Source organism: Stigmatopora argus, chromosome 12 (assembly GCF_051989625.1).
Source record: "Stigmatopora argus isolate UIUO_Sarg chromosome 12, RoL_Sarg_1.0, whole genome shotgun sequence".
NCBI lineage: Eukaryota > Metazoa > Chordata > Actinopteri > Syngnathiformes > Syngnathidae > Stigmatopora > Stigmatopora argus.
In genome coordinates, this window is record NC_135398.1 from 15,704,768 (window position 1) to 15,724,117 (window position 19,350).

The window sequence follows — 19,350 nt, forward strand, 5'->3', positions numbered from 1 at the left end:
TAAAGATTTTGAGATTGACTTGAACTTTCCTTCCAGGATTAGGAAGTGTGTTTGGGGATGTTAGGTGTGCTACCATAGTCCACATCAACATTATTCCAATGTGTTATTTCCCATCCAGCATTGAAATAAGTAATAGCTATACATACTCATAAATATTCCCACATTTTAGTCTGCGCTAAGCATAGTATCCAAAACCCAGTATTTTATTCAGTGTAACTCACATAAAAGCATTCTCAAGATCATGGCCGTCTTTGATTATTTAGACATATGGTATGGCACAAAACTAATAATTACCTTAATATTTGTCATCCGCAGTGGCTCCAACCATCTTTATCTCAGCATGGGTGATTACAAAAGCTTATTTAAATGATCCTGGGTGAGGATAAACATGTTATTTTTATTTGTTGTGATCATTTGATTTGACTAGGATTATTTTAATTATTTCCATAAAATAAAGTAAATGTATCATCTATAAAAATTTGTGAATTAAATGTCTACTTTGTTTTTTGAATAAATTTGATATATTTTGTTCTTGCTGTTATAGCCATGCTTAAGTATTGCATAGTATTTCCTAAAAAAAATGCTATAAAACTTTTTTTTAAATTTTAGTTTGTACATCATTGCCATCCTACTGCATAACTATTAACAGTATCTTATGTTTAATTTCAAATTATTAACATGTATACATTTATTCACGCTACCAATGGTAACATTTTTAATAGTATTTTGTCACGCGATGTGCATTTTTGACAGATGCTGGGAAATAATTGATGACAAACCTTGGTGGATCATTAAAACACCCATTCTGGTGACCATTCTTGTAAGTGTTTTAATTTCATTTGAGTGAAACTTTTTGTAGAGCTCTATCCAAAGTAACAGTATATTTAAATGTCTACTGCTTTTTTTTCCAGGTCAACTTTTTCATTTTCATTTGTATAATTCGGATTTTACGGCAGAAGATGAATTGTCCCGACATTGGAAGAAAGGAATCAAATCAGTACACGTAGGTTTTTAGTCCAAGTCGATTATTTTTAAGCAAAACATGGACTTGCTGCTCCTGACAAATAAATGTTCATTATTCTGTTCATGGGCGGCCCGGCGGATGAGTGGTTAGCGCGCCGGCCTCACAGCTCTGAGGTCCCTGGTTCAAATCCATGTCGGTCCACTTGTGTGGAGTTTGCATGTTCTCCCCGGTCCTGCGTGAGTTTCCTCCGGGTACTCTAGTTTCCTCCCAGATTCCAAAAGCATGCATGATAGGCTGATTGGACACTCTAAATTGCCCCTAGGTATGGGTATGGGTGTGAGTGTGCATGTTTGTCCGTCTCCTCGTGCCCTGTGATTGGCTGACCATCGATTCCGGTGTCCCCCGCGTCAGGCCCGAAGTCAGCTGCGATAGACTCCAGCACCCCCTGTGACTCTAATGAGGATAATGCGGTTCAGAAAATGAATGAATAAATGAAGGAATATTCTGTTCTTTTTGTAAGAGTCATTCCAGAATTGGATGGATTCCTCAAAAATAAACCTTAACTTTACAGAATTTCATGAGCATTTTCATCAATAACAGGTGATAAATTTACTGTTTAAGGCTTGATTAGCTCACCACAATCGCAGGTTGCTCAAGCTAGATTTTTATCTGGTTTATTAAAAAGTAATTACGTATCTTACTCTGTACTCTTACATTGTTGCACGGGATCATGTGAGCTATTTAGTTAAGTCTAACTATTTCATGAAAATAAGTAAATTTAGTCTGTCTGTTTTTTAGAAAGCTGTTCGACTCGGAAATTGATGTCATGTTTGTGTTTTGTATGTAGATTTGTTTTTAGTGTGAAGTGTGGGATATACAAATTTCCTCCAATCCTGGTATTTCACAAGTAAAATACAGAGAATAGATGTTTTGACTTTTTGTACTCAAAACAATATTTAGCTTATTGGGTTAATTCTAATAAATGAGGATATCTTAAGGTGTATATTTATAATGGTAGTATTTTATCTTATTTATGATGATGGTTTATAGTGGTAGTCATAGCAACCACTGTTTTCTTGACTATAATGAGGATAAAACATCTATCTGTCTCCCTCCCCTAGGAGACTCGCCAAATCCACATTACTCTTGATTCCTCTCTTTGGGATAAACTATATTATCTTTGCCTTCATCCCGGACCACATCAACTCACAGCTGAGGATGATTTTTGATCTTATCCTGGGGTCATTTCAGGTAAAGCCTCATATGATATATACAAGCTTCATATGACATACAAGGTCAAGGTTCTGGTAAATATTATGGAGTTCGACAATGACAAGTGCTGATGGATTTGCTTATAGATGTTCATGGTTTGACCACAAAAGGCCACACTTCATTTCCAAAATGTTTAATTTCGTAAGATGCAGTCAGACCTCTACTTACGAAATTAATTGGTTCCAGAACTTTTTTCGTAACTTGAAATTTTGTAAGTGAATCAGTACTTTATATGGTAATTCTCTAATTTGTTCCACAGTCCTCACACAACTACCAACTAAACTCTTTAAAATTGATCAGTGTCCCAATTTTGTATGAATGATGTGAGGAAACACAAAAAATGAGAGAAAATTATAAGAACATGATTTATTATTGTCTTCAAATGAATAACAAGCATACAAAATCTATCCGTGTTGAAGCATGATATGCGCACGCACATTTCCCTATGACCCGACGACGTCAGAAAGCCGTCTACTTTGTAGTACATTTGAGACTTTTACGTGTTCCAAATGTGTGTGTATGTGTGAAAATATGTGCTGCGTTGCATTTGTACGTTTTTTATCGCTTAATAAGAGGAATTGCAATCATTAATAAGGGGAGCAGTTAGCCGAAATGGACAGAGCATGATATGCGGACGCACATTCCCCTTTGACCTGTGCGCGTCAGTAATCCGCCCACTTTGTAGTACATTTGATACTTTTACGTGTGCCCTGTGTGTGTGTGTGTTAAAATATAATTATCGCTTAATGAGGGGAATTACAATCATTAATAAGGGGAGTGGGCGGCTGAGTGATTAGCGTGTCGGCCTCACAGTGTGGGCCCCGGGTTCAAATCCAAGTCGGTCCACCTGTGTGGAGTTTGCAGGTTCTGCTTGGGTTTTCTCCAGGTACTCTGGTTTCCTCCCACATTCCAAAGACATCCATGGTAGGCTGATTGGACACACTAAATTGCCCCTAGGTATGAGTGAGCGTGAATGGTTGTTTGTGATTGGCTGGCCACCAATTCAGGGTGTCCCCGCCTCTGGCCCGAAGTCAGCTGGGATAGGCTCCAACACCCCCCGCCGCGCCTCTAATGAGGATAAAGCGGTTCAGAAAATGAGATGAGAGAATAGGGGGAGTATTTAGCCGAGGTGGACAGGGCATGATATGCGCACGCACATTCCCCTTTGACCCATGTGCGTCAGAAAGCCGTCCACTTTGTCGTAAATTATAGACTTTTACACATGCCCTATGTGGGTCAATATGTGCCCTGTGTGTGTCAATATGTGCCGCATTGCATTTCTAGTTTTTTTTAACTGAGGTGGACAGGACATGATATGCGCAGAGGCATTCCCCTTTGACCCGTCCGCGTCAGAAAGCCGTCCACTTTGTAGTACATTTTGGACTTTTATAGTGAGGATAAAGCAGTTCCGAAAATGAATGAATGAAAGTGTGCCCTTTGTGTGTGTATGTGTAAATGTGTACCGCGTTGCATTTGTTTGGTTTTTATCAGTTAATAAGGGGAATTGCAATCATTAATAAGGGGAACATTTAGCTGAGGTTGACAGGTGTGTAAGAGTGAATCTTGAAACATGGATAGTTTGTTGTTGTGAGACAGCCAATGAGAGCCCAGTAGAGTCTAGTGAGGTTCTAAAGTGAGAATCAATGCATCAGCGACAATATTTTCAAAATAAAATAACGGATAAGGAAATGCATTTACCTTTTTGGAGATTTCATAACTAGGATCTTTTTCGTATCTCGAGGCACTCATTTGCATATAAAAAGATTTCATAACCTGAAAATTTCGTACCTAGAGGCATTTGTAAGTAGAGGTATGACTATTATTTAACGTAAAATTTTGCTCCGATAAATTGGTGGTAAAAGCAATAGAAAGATGGAGTACTAAGATGGAAACCATCACTGATTTATAGATGCTTTTTCGAAGAATGTTTCTCTTGGGAAATTTTCCCTGAGACCCAACTATGTTGTGTGAGTCTCAAATTGGTTGTAGTCCTAAAGACATCATTCATCTGAAAAAATGTCTCTGCAGTCAGAATATTGGCAACATATTCTCTCTTCTGCAGGGGTTTGTAGTTGCTGTTTTGTACTGTTTCCTTAATGGAGAGGTAAGCAAAGGCAAAAATAGCAACTGAAAATGTTTACTGCCCGATTACATCGCTAACACTCCACTTTGTCACCATTTTCTCTGCCTCCTCATGTCCCCTCCAGGTACAAGCGGAAATAAAACGTAAGTGGCGCAGATGGATGTTACAGCGCTTCTTAGGTGCAGACACAAAGTACCAGCAGCCATCTATAGGCAGCAATGGGAACAACTTCAGCACCCAGATCACCATGTTAACAAAATGCAGCCCCACTGCCCGGCGAGCATCTGCTTGTAAGGAGCACCTCCCAGCAATCTAACACAGAAAGGCAACTATTCTCTTACAGTCAGTGCTCTAAATGGTTGAAATACTACCTAAGCAGTACAGTTAAGGCTACATTCACACCGCAGATCAAGAGGGCTTTGCCCATTTCCGCCATGTATGTATCTGATATTTTCATGCAATATGAACAGTCCAACTCTGATCTTTTCACATCTAACCAGGGACTCTTTCATACATGGATATAAATTGGATATGTATCCTATGCCTCTGCACTATGAACCTTCATCCATACAAATTCAAACTGTACATCATCAAGTGAAATACGTCCCCACTCGATGATAAAAACAAACGACAGATGTGAACCAGCAATAGCGGATAAAGGAGCGAAAAACACCTTTTGCTTCTTGATCAGATGCTAAAAAAAATATTTTAAAAATGGTGGCTCAGAGAGCAGGACCTCGTCAAGGAACCATATTTACTTTCATAAACGTGTCCTAGTGCGCATGCACGAGATTTCATGGACGTGTTCGTGGTCATAGTGTGAGTCGCATATCTTTGTACAATATGAATGCAAAATAATACGTATTGGAATTGCTAAAATATTTTCATTCAGGGGCAAGGAGACAGGGGGTGCAGCCGCAGGCGTAAAGGTGGCTGCAAGGATTTTATTTCATATTATTATACCTTTGCTTGCAACAAAGAATACGCTTTGATTAACTATTACACTTGCTTTGTGCTTGCACAGTGCAAAACTAATGTAAAATGATGCGCATAGCTCTAATACATTGTTTTAAGTCTTGTCCCCCCAAATCCCCCGCCATCTGCTCGGATGGCCTTATAGAATGACTACCCCCTTCTTCCACCACTGTTTTTTGACTTCACACCCTGCATTGTCAACATAGCCTTTATATCAGGGGTCGGGAACCTTTTTGACAGAGAGAGCCGTAAACAATTCATATTTTCAAATATTATTCCTTGAGAGCCATACTCAGAATTTAAAATAGATAATAAATGAATGTGCGCCCTTTTTTACTCATTTCATCCCTTTTAAAGTAGAAAAGGTCTCTGAATTCTTTTGACAACATTGTTGCGCTGTTGCTAATCACTGTACAGTGGTACCTCAAGATACAAGCTTAATTCGTTCCGGGACTGAGCTCATATGTCAATTTACTCGTAACTCAAATGAACGTTTCCCATAGGAATGAACTAAAAACAAAGTCGTTCCAACCATCTGAAAAAAACACCAAAACCAGGATATTGGATTGGAAAAACATTTTTATTTGTTCTGATTCATCATCTATTAACAAAGTAACAAATAACTAGTGGTTTAATAGTACTGAAATGTGTTTACCAGTACTAAAATTAGACGGATTTCGCGGAGGGGAGAGAGAGAGGGACAGAGAGAGGGGAGGAGACTTTTTGCACGGCAATGCGCTCGTAACATAACATAAACAAATTTAAATGAACTTGGATTACGATGCAGACACACTCAAAAATAAGTTTAATCTAACTTTACACTAAACTTAATTCTAGTTTTGTTTTAAATGTTGATGGCTTTCTTCTCCCGGGTTGGCTCTATTTGCCCTGCCTCCACCCTGACTTTCAGATGCAACCTATCGAGGGTTGTTTGCTTTTGTCTTCCCTTCAAAATATTCCCAAAATGATGCACACAAATGTCCTCACAATAGGATAACGCACGACCACTTGCCAACAAGAAGTAGTAGATACTCCGCTCGTATTATCGAGCAAGCTCCTCCGCCATTCTGCCCTGACTAACGGGTAAAAAACACTGCCCGTATCTCAAAATTTGTCTCAAGATAAATATTTGCTCAAAATTTTACTCGTATCTCAAATTGCCCGTATGTCGGGGCACTCTTATGTCGAGGTATTGCTGTATGCATAAAGAGTCGTCTAATTAAAAAAATATGATTAAAGCGACGTCAGATGTACTGTCAACGCCACAGTGCCGACTTGATGCTCCTATTGGTGCGTTCAGAACTCAATATATTAACTGACAGGTTAGCTGGTAGCCATATGCACCCACCAAACGAGCCACATAAGGCTCCCAAGCCATAGGTTCCCAACCCCTGCTTTATATGGTTCCCGCTTCTATTTTGATGTAATATCTTCAATTCACTGAAAAAGCACTTTATATGCTAGTGATTTGCACCCACATTGAAGCTATGAGGACCCTTTTATCATGTGAGGCCGACAGCCTGTACACTGAAATACTATAACCCAAGTGATGGTGAGTAATGTAATGAAATTCCAAGAGCATTGCGAAATAGAATTCAATTAGGGACAGACTGAAAGCAGAATTAGTAGAGTTCTACAAACCGTACAATCTTTATTTGTAGACCACCTGGACTATGTTGTGCATGCATTTAACCTATTGGCCATGTTGTTTTGTTCATTAAGAAACCTAGTAAAGCTTTCCCCACGTACTGGATCTTATCCAGCCCAAGGCATGAGCCATTATTGCTGGATTCCAAGGTAGAGACGAGACTGATTAAGCTTGTGCATCTCAGGTTACTGAGGGTTTTTATTGATATGCATAGTTGCCTTGAAATTCTGTCAATCTGACCGGGTCTTTCTAAAGTGGCATAAAGAATTCAATTTTTGCAGCACAATACTTAGCATTATAAAATAAGCGGTAATACTGATTGTCTGCCAGTTTCACCATAGGGTTGGATCTAGAAGTATTATAAAGGAGAGCTTATATACACCAATTACCCAGGGGACAGGTTGGGTGAGGGTCTGAGGCAATGTTCCCTCTAATTTTTTGTCTGTCTGGGCAGAAAGACAACCTCCCTGAGCACACTGAGTACCGGTGTGAACAACATCATCATTGCTCGCTATGGGAACACACCAGTATCACACCTGCCATAAGCAGGTGCATGTCTACTACACATAAATGATTTAGTAATAATAAAATGTAATGATTAATATCTATGAATGGGCGGCCCGGCGGATGAGTGGTTCGCGCGTCGGCCTCACAGCTAAAAATAAATAAATTGGGATTTTATTTTGTGCGCTCCATATGATTTGCTGTGCGCAGAGAAGACGAGATTAGTGCGCAATTGCGCACACGCGCATCTTAGATGGAACATTGGTCTGAGGTTGAGGGTTTTAGCGCATTCTATTTTCTATGTTCCATAAACATGTTTGTTAGATTAATTGAACACTGATTTGTAAAATCTAAGCAGTGTTTGGCTGCCTGTTTGTGACTGGCGATCAGTCGTGAATGTACACTCAGTGCCAGCTTTACAGTAGACACGAGTGATATGGGTAACCACCCAGAATGTCAGAAGAGGAAGAAGCATCAGCAGCAAAAAAAAAAACCCAACAACAACTCATTAATTATTTTGAGTGCCTATAAACTTTTGAAGATGTCAGGTTGATTATAACAAAATGCACCCATTGCTTGACAGTGCTCGATAGTGTAGTGGTTCACTTGCCTGACTTTGGTGCGGGCAAGAGTGTAACAGATTCCCGCTTGGTGGCAGTGTGATTGTGGGTGCGAATTGTTGTATGTGTCTATGTGTGCCCTGTCAATGACTGGCGATCAGTCAGTGAAGTTAGCTGTGATAGGCTCCAGCCACCTTCAAGGGGGCCGTAGGGGGGGGGAAAAGGGCAACATTTTTTTTGTCCAGGTCTCATTTGTCCTTTGCGCTCTTGCATTTGTAGGCAATACCTGATGAGTGTTGAAAATGATAAATAAATTCACCAGATGTGAATGCGAACAGTTGGGCTAAGCAACCTGTCAATGTGGTGGCCAATTTGGTAGGATTGTCATCCCTATTAAAGACAATGCATGGACATTGAAATAAAAACTGATAGAAGTCAACGTCAATAAATGATTTGACTGGGCTAAATAAAAGAAGGCTGTTAGTGAGCCTGTCAATTTGATTTTTGTGAAATCATTGCTATTACGGTATAAATATAATAAGGCTTCCAAATGTAGAAAAATAACGCTATGTCTCAGACACTGAAAGTGTGTCTGGTGACTGTTCTCAAACCACGATTCACCCACTCAAGTGCCAACTGTCAATCAATTACCTCTACAGAACCTGTTACGACGTGGAAAATTGATGATACTTTGTGGTCAAAGTCAGTTGGGATAGGCTATACCCTCCTAAAACCAGGCAGTATGAATGCATTAATCTCTGTAAATGACAGTAAACATGAAACAAATTAATTTAATCACAGATCAGTTTTTCATTTCAAAGCCTATTTTTTAAGGCAAAATTCATTTTAAAAAACTTCCCCTGTCCAAAATACTTATATACTGCTTGTGAGGTAATCTACCAGTTGTGTCAGCCAGTCAGTTCATTTGTGGTTTCATTACGATCAGAAATTTAAAAAAAAATACTATTGGAGATATGGCTTTAAATGTGGAGGGGGGGACAGATGAGTGAACCAAACACTCAGCCGAGGGGTTTTCCAACTATTCCTCAAAGGGCTGCAGTGGGTGCAGGTTTGTGCTCCAACTGGTCCATCACGGAGAGTTTGACCAATGAGCTTTCTACTAAAACAAGCAGCACCTGACTGCAATGAAATTATTATACTTTTAAGACACAAGATTGGTTAGATTATATCTTCTTTGTCGGTTAGACGAAAACCTGCATCCTCTGTGGCTGTTGAGGACCGGTTTGGACACTTATGATATACCTGGTGTTTCCCAATATAGTAACAGCTCATCCAGCTTCAGATATCGTCTTAGAGTTTTCAATAAAACACCAACCCATTAGCTGTTCTTTTGTGGCCCTTCGAGTTATCAGATGACTTAATTAAACATTAGGATACTGCTTTTGCATCTGTTATTATGTAAGCCCATGAATTGATTGGCAAGATGCCCACATCCTGCTCAGTTTACATAACTTCACTGAAAGTACCTCAGACTAAATGTCACACATACATAAACATTACACATGCAGTACATTATACTTGTACATAAGGGAAAAACTGTCAGTTTATAGTGAAGACTTCAGGAAATCCATGTTTACATTTAAGACTAAATACTGTATTGTTCACCCTTGGTGTTTGCATTGTGTCAACATTGAGTGTTTCTCTTCTGTGGTTTATGTACATTTTGTGTATATTGTGTGTTCTGTACAGTATATGGAATCAGTTGTGACAAAGTTATCACACAGTACTTGTGAAAAAAGAATAAAACCATTTGCACTTTGGATTTATGCTTCAACCTCATCACTCATGGGATGCAAACACTCCAATACTTTATTTTAGTTATGATTATAGAACATAACAAGAACAATTTAATACAAATTTATAAAATATATCCGGCATTTCGCTCGTTGGACTCATTTTCAGGGTTAATGTTTTGTTGTTTCTCCTAATATGTACACTCATTCTACAAACTGCAATATTACAGAAGGATTATAATTTGTTGAGGCGCAGAGTGTTGAGACGGACTGGAACAATGGTGGCCCCCTCTGCATAAATAATCTCACGTACAATTCCACTCCAGCAATTCTCTGTGTCGTTATATCTGTAAAAAGGATTTACATAATCATGTCTCCACACAGAGATCAACAAACATTTAAACCTAAAACTAAGTGCAGGTGTTCCGTAATGTTAGATTTAATGATAGTTTTTGTATACCTTGTATACATATCCCATCAGGGAAGAGTTGAAATAATCTTAACTGTCTTTCTCCACCTTTTGTTCACCATACAGTACATTTAAAGAGACAAAAAAAAACCTTAATAATGTGCGCCCCAGCGGAAAGTCTTGTTTAATATATTGAAATAATGATAATGGACCATATTTTCTCGCATATAAGCCCTCTGCGTATAAGCCGCACCCTTAAAATTGCCTTAAAAGTGCTGAATTTTACAATTTCTTGCGTATAACATATAATCTCAAGAAAAATCATCATATGTGGTATTTCTGAGATACTGTATGAATCAAATGCACATTATTAGGGTCAATATCATAAGAAAGAGGCGGCCTGTTGGATGAGTGGTTAGCGCGTCGGTCTCACAGGGGGAGACCTGGGTTCAAATCCAGGTTGGTCCACCTGTGTGGAGTTTGCATGTTCTTCCCGTGCCTGTGTGGGTTTTCTCTGGGTACTCCGGTTTCCTCCCACATTCCAATGCATGGTAGGCTGATTAGACACTCTAAATTGCCCCTAGGTATGAGTGTGAACATGAATGGTTGTTTGCCTCCTTGTGCCCTCCGATTGGCTGCCCACCAATTCAGGGTGTCCCCCGCCTCTGGTCCGAAGTCAGCTGGGATAGGCTCCAGCACCCCGCGACCCCAGTGAGGATAAAGCGGTTCAGAAAATGCGATGAGATGATACCATAAGGAAGTAAGTAATTCATCCAGTAATGGTTGTTTTCTTACTGCAAAACAGAAAATAACCAACAAATAGGAAATGTTAATTTGACGACATCTACTGGTGATAATGAGTATGGCAACGCTGTAAGTCTTGTGCGCATATAAGCCGTACCATTGATTCAGTCGTCATTTATTTTTGATACAAATACGGCTTATATGCAAGAAAATAAGGTAAATAGTAGTGTTTTCTGTAATGGGTAATAGTGGACAAAACACAAAATGAAAAAATATATAAAAACAGTATTTGCAGGAAGTGCGGGCCGATATTTTATCGATGCCAGTACTAGCATTTCTAATTAAATGTTGTACTGTTACACGTTGTGGTCAGCGGAATTAGTTTATGTAATCTGTTTTATTTTGGTGGATTCCTGTCTGCAGTGCTCACCAGGGCAGACTTGTCTTGTAATCAACTAAGTGTCTACACCTGTGTTTGTTTAGCCTGGTCCTCATTTATAATCCTCTATTTTAGTGGTTGTTGCCAGTCACAAAGCTGAGTCACGATGACCTTCTTTGCTTTCTGTTTCTGGAGTTCCCTGCCCTGCCACGTTTTGGAAACAGTTGATTTGGGGTTGCTTCCCTGAGCCCCTGACCTGGGGTCTTCTCCAGGTCAATAAACCTTGGTCCTGAAACTGCCCCTTGCCCAGCCTTGTGCTTTTGAGTCCAGCTGTGTGTTCACCACCCCGTTGTGACATGTACCTCATATTGCCCGCCCTTCATCGAGATGTAATTCCATGCAGCTGCGTTCACATTTATCAATGTTTATGTGATAATAAAGTGGCTGCAGTCATAAGCAATATAAATTTTCCTTTTAAAAATGATATTCTCTTTTATCAGGGGTCTAAGAAATTCGGTATTTGTGTACATGCACAGTATTTGAATACAGTATTTCATAGGAGAAAAAGCTGTCTGCCACTTTTAAGTTTTTGTCACATGCATCAGCTTTTCACGCTGTCAACTTTGAAAATAATTTTCAGTGAGAGCGTGTATCCAATTAAACGGATACAGTGCATGCTTGTGTATGTAAATACATCTATCTGCTATTCATTAATTCATTTTCTGAACCGCGTTATCCTTATTAGGGTCGTGGGGGGTGCCAGAGCCTATCCCTGCCGACTCTGGGCCAGAGGTGGGGGACACCCTGAATCGGTGGCCAGCCAATTGCAGGGCACAAGGAGACAGACAACCATGCACACACGCACTCATACCTAGGGGCAATTTAGAGTGTCCAATCATCCTACCAGTGGTGGGCCGTCAGGGCCTTCAAAGCCTTCTCTGCTCGCCGAAGAAATATCTGAATCATATTATAGTTTGTCCATCAATACTTATTATTCCAAATGGTCTGTTATTTACCTTTCATTACTTTTCCCCCTGGTTGCACTGCTTCCAGATGTGTGTTTTCATATTGAAGCATTTAACCAATCACATTTTCAGCCATCATTTGTTGCCAGATCAGATCTGCCTCAAAGCTTCACAATCAGTTCTGCGGGGTCTGCTGCATTAAACTAGACTGTTGCTTTTAACCAATCAGATTTCGAGTTGGCAACCCCACAATGCTTTTTCATACGCATTAGCATTTTGCTGGCTGGGATACGTCATTGCTTTCACCAACTATGATTGGCTAGTAGGCAGGCCGCAGCCAGAGATCGCAAACTCCACCCACAATGGCCGACAGTGGCAAAAACAAATGGATTCTGTTGCAGATTTCTCTCACAAAGCTATTTTCCAGACGGACTTTTCCAGAAAAAAATGGACATCATTAAGAAAGGGGGGTCAACTCCGAAGCCAGCAAGCCTGTTACAGCCGGGAAAATGGTATGTGCGCACCACTTTCAGTGTGCTAACTTAGCTGCACCATCAAATATATTGTTGTGTTGATTTAAAGCCATTTTCAAAACGGACTGTGCCGGAAATATGACAGGACAAGCTCGACTTTCATCATTAGCTTCGATGGCGATAGGAAAGAAGGAAGAAAAAAAGGAGGATGGATATTGTGTACAGTTAAAAAGAATTTTTGGTAAGTATAATATGGCTATATTCCTAAATAATATTTCAATTGTGGGCCCGGTTCTGATATCTGAAAAGCTCCAGTGTTTGTATTTAAGCTCCAGTGTTTGTATTTAATCACAAAATGCTGCTAGGAAGTGGATTTTACCCCAGTTTAATTTTTGGCATTTCGCCATTGACGTCCAACGCTGTCTTTTCCCGGGAAAAATAACCCCCCTGGCCTGGTTGTAATGTCTCAAAAGCTCCATTATTTGTATTCAATCAATAAATGATGCTAGGAAGTGGATTTTACCTAATTTTAGTGCATTTTTTGTCATTTCACGTATGGACGTATCGACATTCATCGCTGTCTTTTTACCGGGGAAATGATACTCCGGGCCCGGTTCTGATGTCTAAAAAGCTCCAGTATTTGTATTTAATCAATAAATGCTGTTTTCGGCTGGATTTTACCCCATTTTCGGGCAATGTTTGCCTGTACGCCATTGACGTTCATCGCTGTCTTTTCCCGGGAAAATCACCCCCCTGGCCTGGTTTTAATGTCTGAAAAGCTCCAGTATTTGCATTTAATCATGAAATGCTGCTAGGAAGTGGATTTTACCCCATTTTTGTGCATTAATTTATTGATTATTTTTATGTGTCGCAGCTGTAGCTGCAGTAGAGGTTTTATAGCCATAAAATAGTTTTTGAGGGTTGGATTGATATGTTGAAGGCGCTACCAGAAAATGCACCGACCGCCACTGCATCCTACCATGCATATTTTTTGAATGTGGGAGGAAACCAGAGTACCCGGAGAACCCCCTCACAGGCCCAGGGAGAACATGCAAATGCCACAGATGGACATGACCTGGATTTGAACCCAGGACCCCAGAGCTGTAAGGCCGACACGCTAACCACGCACCACCAGGCTGCTCTCTATCTGTTAGATCAATTAATTATTTGTTGTCTTGCATTTTAATAATACACAAGCAAGAAGGATAAACATGGGATTTTTTGGTCTCCTCTGTCTTTGTTTTTCATTCTTTTAATCAAATTCTCATCCCACATTTGAATGTGTGACCTTGTGTAATGAGGCCTTTTTACCTCCAGATGTCAGTCATTTCTGTTGGGACAGGCTCCTCACTGGTTTCACTTGGCATCATAGAAAAGCCTCCCACGGCATACAAGAAGCCCCCCATGGACTTCAGATTTAGGGAACTGCGCTCCTGAGGGAACTCAGTAAACTCAGACCATCTAGATAACAGACATTGAGTAAATAGTGTTAGACAGCTGCTATCTTGTCATATGACACACTCAGCAATCTTCTATTTTTATGACATGTTCATTGTCTACTGTTTCCATTTCATGAGTCATTTCACATATGTGGACATATTCCTCATCTCATAGTTTTGAGAGAGTGGTCTTTTAAAAGCTGTTTTCTCACTTGTTGGCGGCTATGTCATAGACCTCGATAGAGCTAGTGAGACCCGCATCTGTAACTCCTGTCACGACAAAGATCTGGTCTTTATGGACTTCAACACCAAACAGGGAGCGGGCCGTCTTCAGCGGGGCCAAGTCCTTCCACTCAAATTTAGCGGGGTTATACACACAGACTCTCTTCATGCACTTCCTGCATCAAAACATTAAATATGTTACTCGTTTTCCTCAATTTTTCACCCGGCAGGACTAATAATCCTGATATGAAATTAAATATTACATTTCCATGCGAAAGTTCAACACAATGAATACCAATCGACTTACTTGCTTTCTGATTTCCCTCCAATAACATAGACAAGCCCTTTGTGCGATACCGTGCCATGGCCATAAACGACATATGGGAGTGGGTCTGACTCTCCCCATTTGAATGACCTGAAAAAAAACACTTACTAGTAAGTTCCTTTAGATTTGACCAAAAACTTTGAGATGCAAAATAAATGTGTATAGTTTATTCATTTCTATCTATTTATGTGGCCATGCACTTTTGATTAAGAAAGAAAAGCCTACTCAATAAGCCTGTCTTTGATCCGTGATTAAGTCTTTTTTTGGCATTGGGTAGATGACAAAAGCAGCACATAAGAAGACTACAATTAGGGGTAATGACCTATTTTACGAAAGGTAAGTATTGATTAAGTAAAATTAGTATTTTACAAAATGATGCAATCCCATTATTTATTTTCCATAATAGTCATTCACTCTTTGTACAAGGGGATAGAGAGATCATCCCAGCTGACCTTTCGTGAGAGGTAAAGGTGCTCTGAAATGGTGACCATGTCAAAAAATTACTGCATTAATGTAATTTTACATTGGCACTTAAATTTTAGTTTTTCCTATCATATCCTTGTTATTCCTTCTAAAACAATGCATACGGGAAGGTACTCGGTCGTTTGGTCGCCGGTCTTTTGGTCGCCGGTCTTTTGGTCGCTGGTCTTTTGGTCGCCCGGAAGGTTATTGATAATTACCATTTGAATCGTTCCTCAAATTCCCTAAATACAAACTGCGAATTATTATTTAGTCATACTTAATGCCCTATTAATTATTAGGCTAAAGAAAAGCTCCAAATTTCCCGTACTTTTATTGTGTTTTGTTGGAGAACTTGTTAAGACCCTAACTGACGTCCCTTCCTAAGGGGACAACTTATGTACATACAAACTCTTATACACTCACACGTCCGCTCAGTGAAACAGCTCAGGGCCATTGTTGGCTTTTATTGATGCGTAGACCGTGTTGTTTTACCTTGTTTTGTCGCTGGTCTTTTGGTCGCCGGTCTTTTGGTCGCCGGTCTTTTGGTTTCTGGTCTTTTGGTTTCTGGTCTTTTGGTCACTCGTTGTTTGGGTCCGGGCGACCAAAAGACCGCGACCAAAAGTCCGGCGACCAAAAGACCGGCGACCGAACGACCGCACACGATACGGGAATTCCCAATTTTTTTCAGCAATTTGTCTAGCTTTCTTGTGCTGCGCTAGCTAGTACCGTATTTTGCTGTTTAATATACACAAGAGCAAAAGCTGATTGAATCGTACACTCATCGCAAACGAAGTCAAAGAGAAGCTGGGTATATTCCAGCTGGAATGACCAACCATCTGAAGCCTCTAGACGTCGCCATCAACTCAGCGTTCAAGGCGCGAATGCGAGAACAGTGGGAGGTCTGGTTCGAGAACGGAAAGAAGGAATTCACACAGAAGGGAAACAGGAGGCGACCAGGCTGGGATCAGGTAGTACAGTTTGTGTCCCGCAGCATGGAAATGCTTGATGCAACCAAATTCAGCAAAGCGTTTGAATGTTGTAGCATCAAGGAGAAAGGGGAAGCTCACTGCAACACTGAACTAAACTCCGGCTTGAAAGCTTTGCTGGAGCAGAAAAAGAAAATCAAAGATCCCTTGCCAAATTTAGGACTGGAGGAAGAAGGTGAAAGTGAGGATGAAGATGAAGTCATCATTGAAGAGAAGTCTGTTGCTGACCGCGATTCGGAGTCTTTGTCCGACTAGTAACTACTTACTGCTGAATAAAGTCTGACTTGGAATTTTAATGAACTTAAGTATCTATAATTATGCCCCCATGAACACCATACAAATCTTGCCAAAAAAGCTGAGTTGACGTTTAATATACCCGGGTATATTAAACGGCAGGGGTATATTAAATGGCGCACAAACGGGAGGCTCAAAAAAGCAAAAATCATTTAATAGACCTGGGTATATTAAACAGCATAATACGGTACTTTGCATTTAAGTTCATTATTAAGCCTAATCATTTTTTGTCTGCTAAGTCACTTGCTGTAGTATATTTCATAGCACTTTTATGTACCGAACTGGTCAGCAGTAAGTAGGGGTTGTAAATCCCCAATTTTATTCATTCATTCATCATCCGTACCACGCATCTTGTGAGATTACTGGAGCCTATCCCAGCTGACTTCAGATGAAAGGCAGACTACACCCTAAACTGGTCACCAGTCAGCCATAGGACATCTTCAATTTTAATAGTATGCATTATGACATTGATTCTGTACTCATAACATTTTGCTAAGGTCCTATTCAAGGGCCTTGAATGCGCTATTATGTACACATTTAAAACAGTCGGTTAGATTTCAAATTAATCAAAATGTAGTTCAATTTTGTTGTTTTTGACCACTTTAACTGAAAAGAAATTGAGATGAGTGCCATTTTCAAAGTCACTTAAAAAAGCTTTTCTACGAGAAGGCGATGTTGATCAATGTATAGCATTTTGAGCAATTGTGATTTAATTTTGTTCAGTCAATCCAAGTATCGATCAAGACCAATTCATTGCTACACCATAATTGCTAGCCCATAATAATGTCACATTAGAAAAATAGTCAAAAACCGGTGGCAACTCTGCGTAGGTGACTAAAGCAAAATCCTATAAGAGGTGTTTTGACATTACTGTTCGTTACTTACTGTCTGTCATATATCATGACTGAGTCAAGAACATGTTCCCCTTCCTTTAGTTCTTTGCCTCCAACAACATAGATTGAGTTCTCCGCTTCTGCCATACCAAATAAGCAGCGAGGGTTCGGTTGTGAGGGCATTCCTAACCATTCTGAACTCACTGGGTCAAACTGGGAATGACATTAATGTTGCATAAATGGCCAAACACAGAAATGTACATACATTCATTTTTACAATTTAACATGTTCAACAGATTAAAATGGTCTTCACTGTGAAAAACCTACCTGTAAGAAGTAAGAACTGTAGGGTTCATCTTGATTTTCCTCATTGTAGAGTAATCCACCAACGACAAACACCTGATTCTCTTTGGTTACCAGACTACAGTGGTTCTTTGGAATTTCTCTCGAGTCTGACACCGCAAAGCATTCATTTCCAACTGGTTCATAGGCCACAGTCCCTTTATCACTGATCAAAAGTAGCAAGTACATCTCAAACATCCCAAAACGAGGGTTGTTGTTGAGTATTGCCGGTAGATAGACCTCCTCATGCACCCCACTTCCTTCTCCCTCAGTTCTCTCTGACTTGGGCTTGGGGAGACGACCCTTGTAAGCATCCCTGACCAGATCCAGCTCTTTCTTAATCTCCTGGTTGGACTGAATATATTTATGACATTCCACTTTTTCCTTAAAGTAGCTCAACGGTATTAACCTAAACCGGACGCAGTGCAACAATTCTGGCAATTCCTGCACTCTTTTTTTCTCATCATGTCCGACCCAGTCCATCAGTGATTCAAACACAAGTTCTTCCCGGTCTACATTAAGTACATCTGAATTAATGATGAGACCTAGCTCAGTCTCAGCCAGCTGCAGGAAGTCCCGGTCTCTGATTACAACCTGGAAGCGTTCACAGATAAACTCCTGAGCAGTCGAGGCAAGCCTAGGACAGTCCAGCAGAAGTCCCAGCCTGAAGATACCCAAGCAGTTCCCTAGCACCAGCTTCTCTTGAAGGTAGGACACACAAACCGAGAAAATGGATGGGATTTGGTACATGTTAGCGACCATAAAGATATCCTGGACATTTTGTTCTGTCAATTTAATGTCAGAGGTGTAAAGGTAGCGCAAGATCAGCCCCATCGTCCCAGGCTCTACATCTTTGAGGACGATGTCACGGGTCCTGCTCTCCTCCAGGTCAGACAGGAACATGGCCTTGAAGAAGGGGCTACTGGCTGCTAAAACCAAGCGGTGGCAGGGAAACTTCTTGTCCTTGACTTTGAGGACACAGTCCACAAACTTGTCATTCTCTAAGAGGTCGCACAGTCCATCTTGAAGAAGGGTTTGCTGGTACATCCGAGGCTGCTCTGTTGGGTCTATAGCCAGGGCAGCCATTTTCTTCTGCTTCTTTTTCCTGGTTTTGCAGGAAGATAATAAGAGGGTCTGCTCATTCCCTTTAACACAGCAGGACTGTTAGCGGTCACCTCCCAAATCATTCGACATAGCCTCCACTGGTTGGCTGCAGCTGTCAGTGGCTGTCACTCTTCATTGCTATTTATAGGCAGGAAACTCTAAGAGCTGGGGAATTCAACTAGCTGGATCGGAAAAGGGGTAGAGGTGGATGGGCTACCCAACCTACTGATTCAACATGTCATACTCCATATGGTAAACTAACCCATCTGTAAAAAATAATTTGCTATTTTGCCACAGGCCATTTTTCATGCAATTGCCTTATATGCTGACCTTTGGTCATGGTCCGCAAAGGTGTAAGTAAGGGACAACCCCGAAGCAGACAACTCAAACCAAGGAGGTGTGTTGCAATATTCATTGAGGGAAAAAAGAGGGTAACATGAGCAGCCACAAGCAAATGAAAAAAAGACAAAACATTAAGCCGTTAATGGCAAGTAGCAAACACGCCTAATATTACAAATTGCACCGGTGAAGAGAAAGGGAATACCTCAGCACCTTTCTCTTGGGTCGCCTGCGTTTAAATGCTCTGCTAACGAGAGGGGACGCAGGTGTAGCA

At 40.5% G+C, this 19,350-nt stretch overlaps 2 protein-coding genes across 3 annotated transcripts in view; one reads left to right on the forward strand and one right to left on the reverse strand.

Moving 5' to 3' along the window:
* Positions 1–9,787, forward strand: part of LOC144085889 (vasoactive intestinal polypeptide receptor-like) — a 54,573-nt gene extending 44,786 nt beyond the window's left edge. For both annotated transcript variants that reach the window (XM_077615564.1, XM_077615565.1), the window contains 6 exons: positions 316–376; positions 754–820; positions 912–1,003; positions 2,086–2,215; positions 4,299–4,340; positions 4,444–9,787. In XM_077615564.1, coding sequence (XP_077471690.1) covers positions 316–376; positions 754–820; positions 912–1,003; positions 2,086–2,215; positions 4,299–4,340; positions 4,444–4,635 — 584 coding nt within the window. In that variant the 3' untranslated portion in view covers positions 4,636–9,787. The remainder of the gene's footprint in view (positions 1–315; positions 377–753; positions 821–911; positions 1,004–2,085; positions 2,216–4,298; positions 4,341–4,443) is intronic.
* Positions 9,788–9,903: 116 nt separating this feature from the next.
* Positions 9,904–18,719, reverse strand: LOC144085888 (kelch-like protein 40a). The gene is made up of 6 exons (XM_077615563.1): positions 17,619–18,719; positions 17,344–17,504; positions 14,699–14,806; positions 14,382–14,567; positions 14,042–14,191; positions 9,904–10,107 (listed from the first exon to the last, which is right to left on the reverse strand). The coding sequence occupies exons 1-6, from the start codon at positions 18,717–18,719 to the stop codon at positions 9,996–9,998; spliced, it is 1,818 nt and encodes a 605-aa protein (XP_077471689.1). The 3' UTR covers positions 9,904–9,995.
* Positions 18,720–19,350: the final 631 nt, after the last annotated feature.

Coding starts and splice junctions, on each gene's coding strand:
- LOC144085888 (XM_077615563.1), bottom strand. CDS start 18,719: ATGGCTGCCCTGGCTATAGACCCAACAGAGCAGCCTCGGATGTACCAG. Junction 14,807..17,343: donor GTCATGATATATGACAGACA/GTAAGTAACGAA, acceptor GTTTTTTTTCAG/GTCATTCAAATGGGGAGAGT. Junction 10,108..14,041: donor GAAATGACTGACATCTGGAG/GTAAAAAGGCCT, acceptor TCCTTTTTACAG/ATATAACGACACAGAGAATT.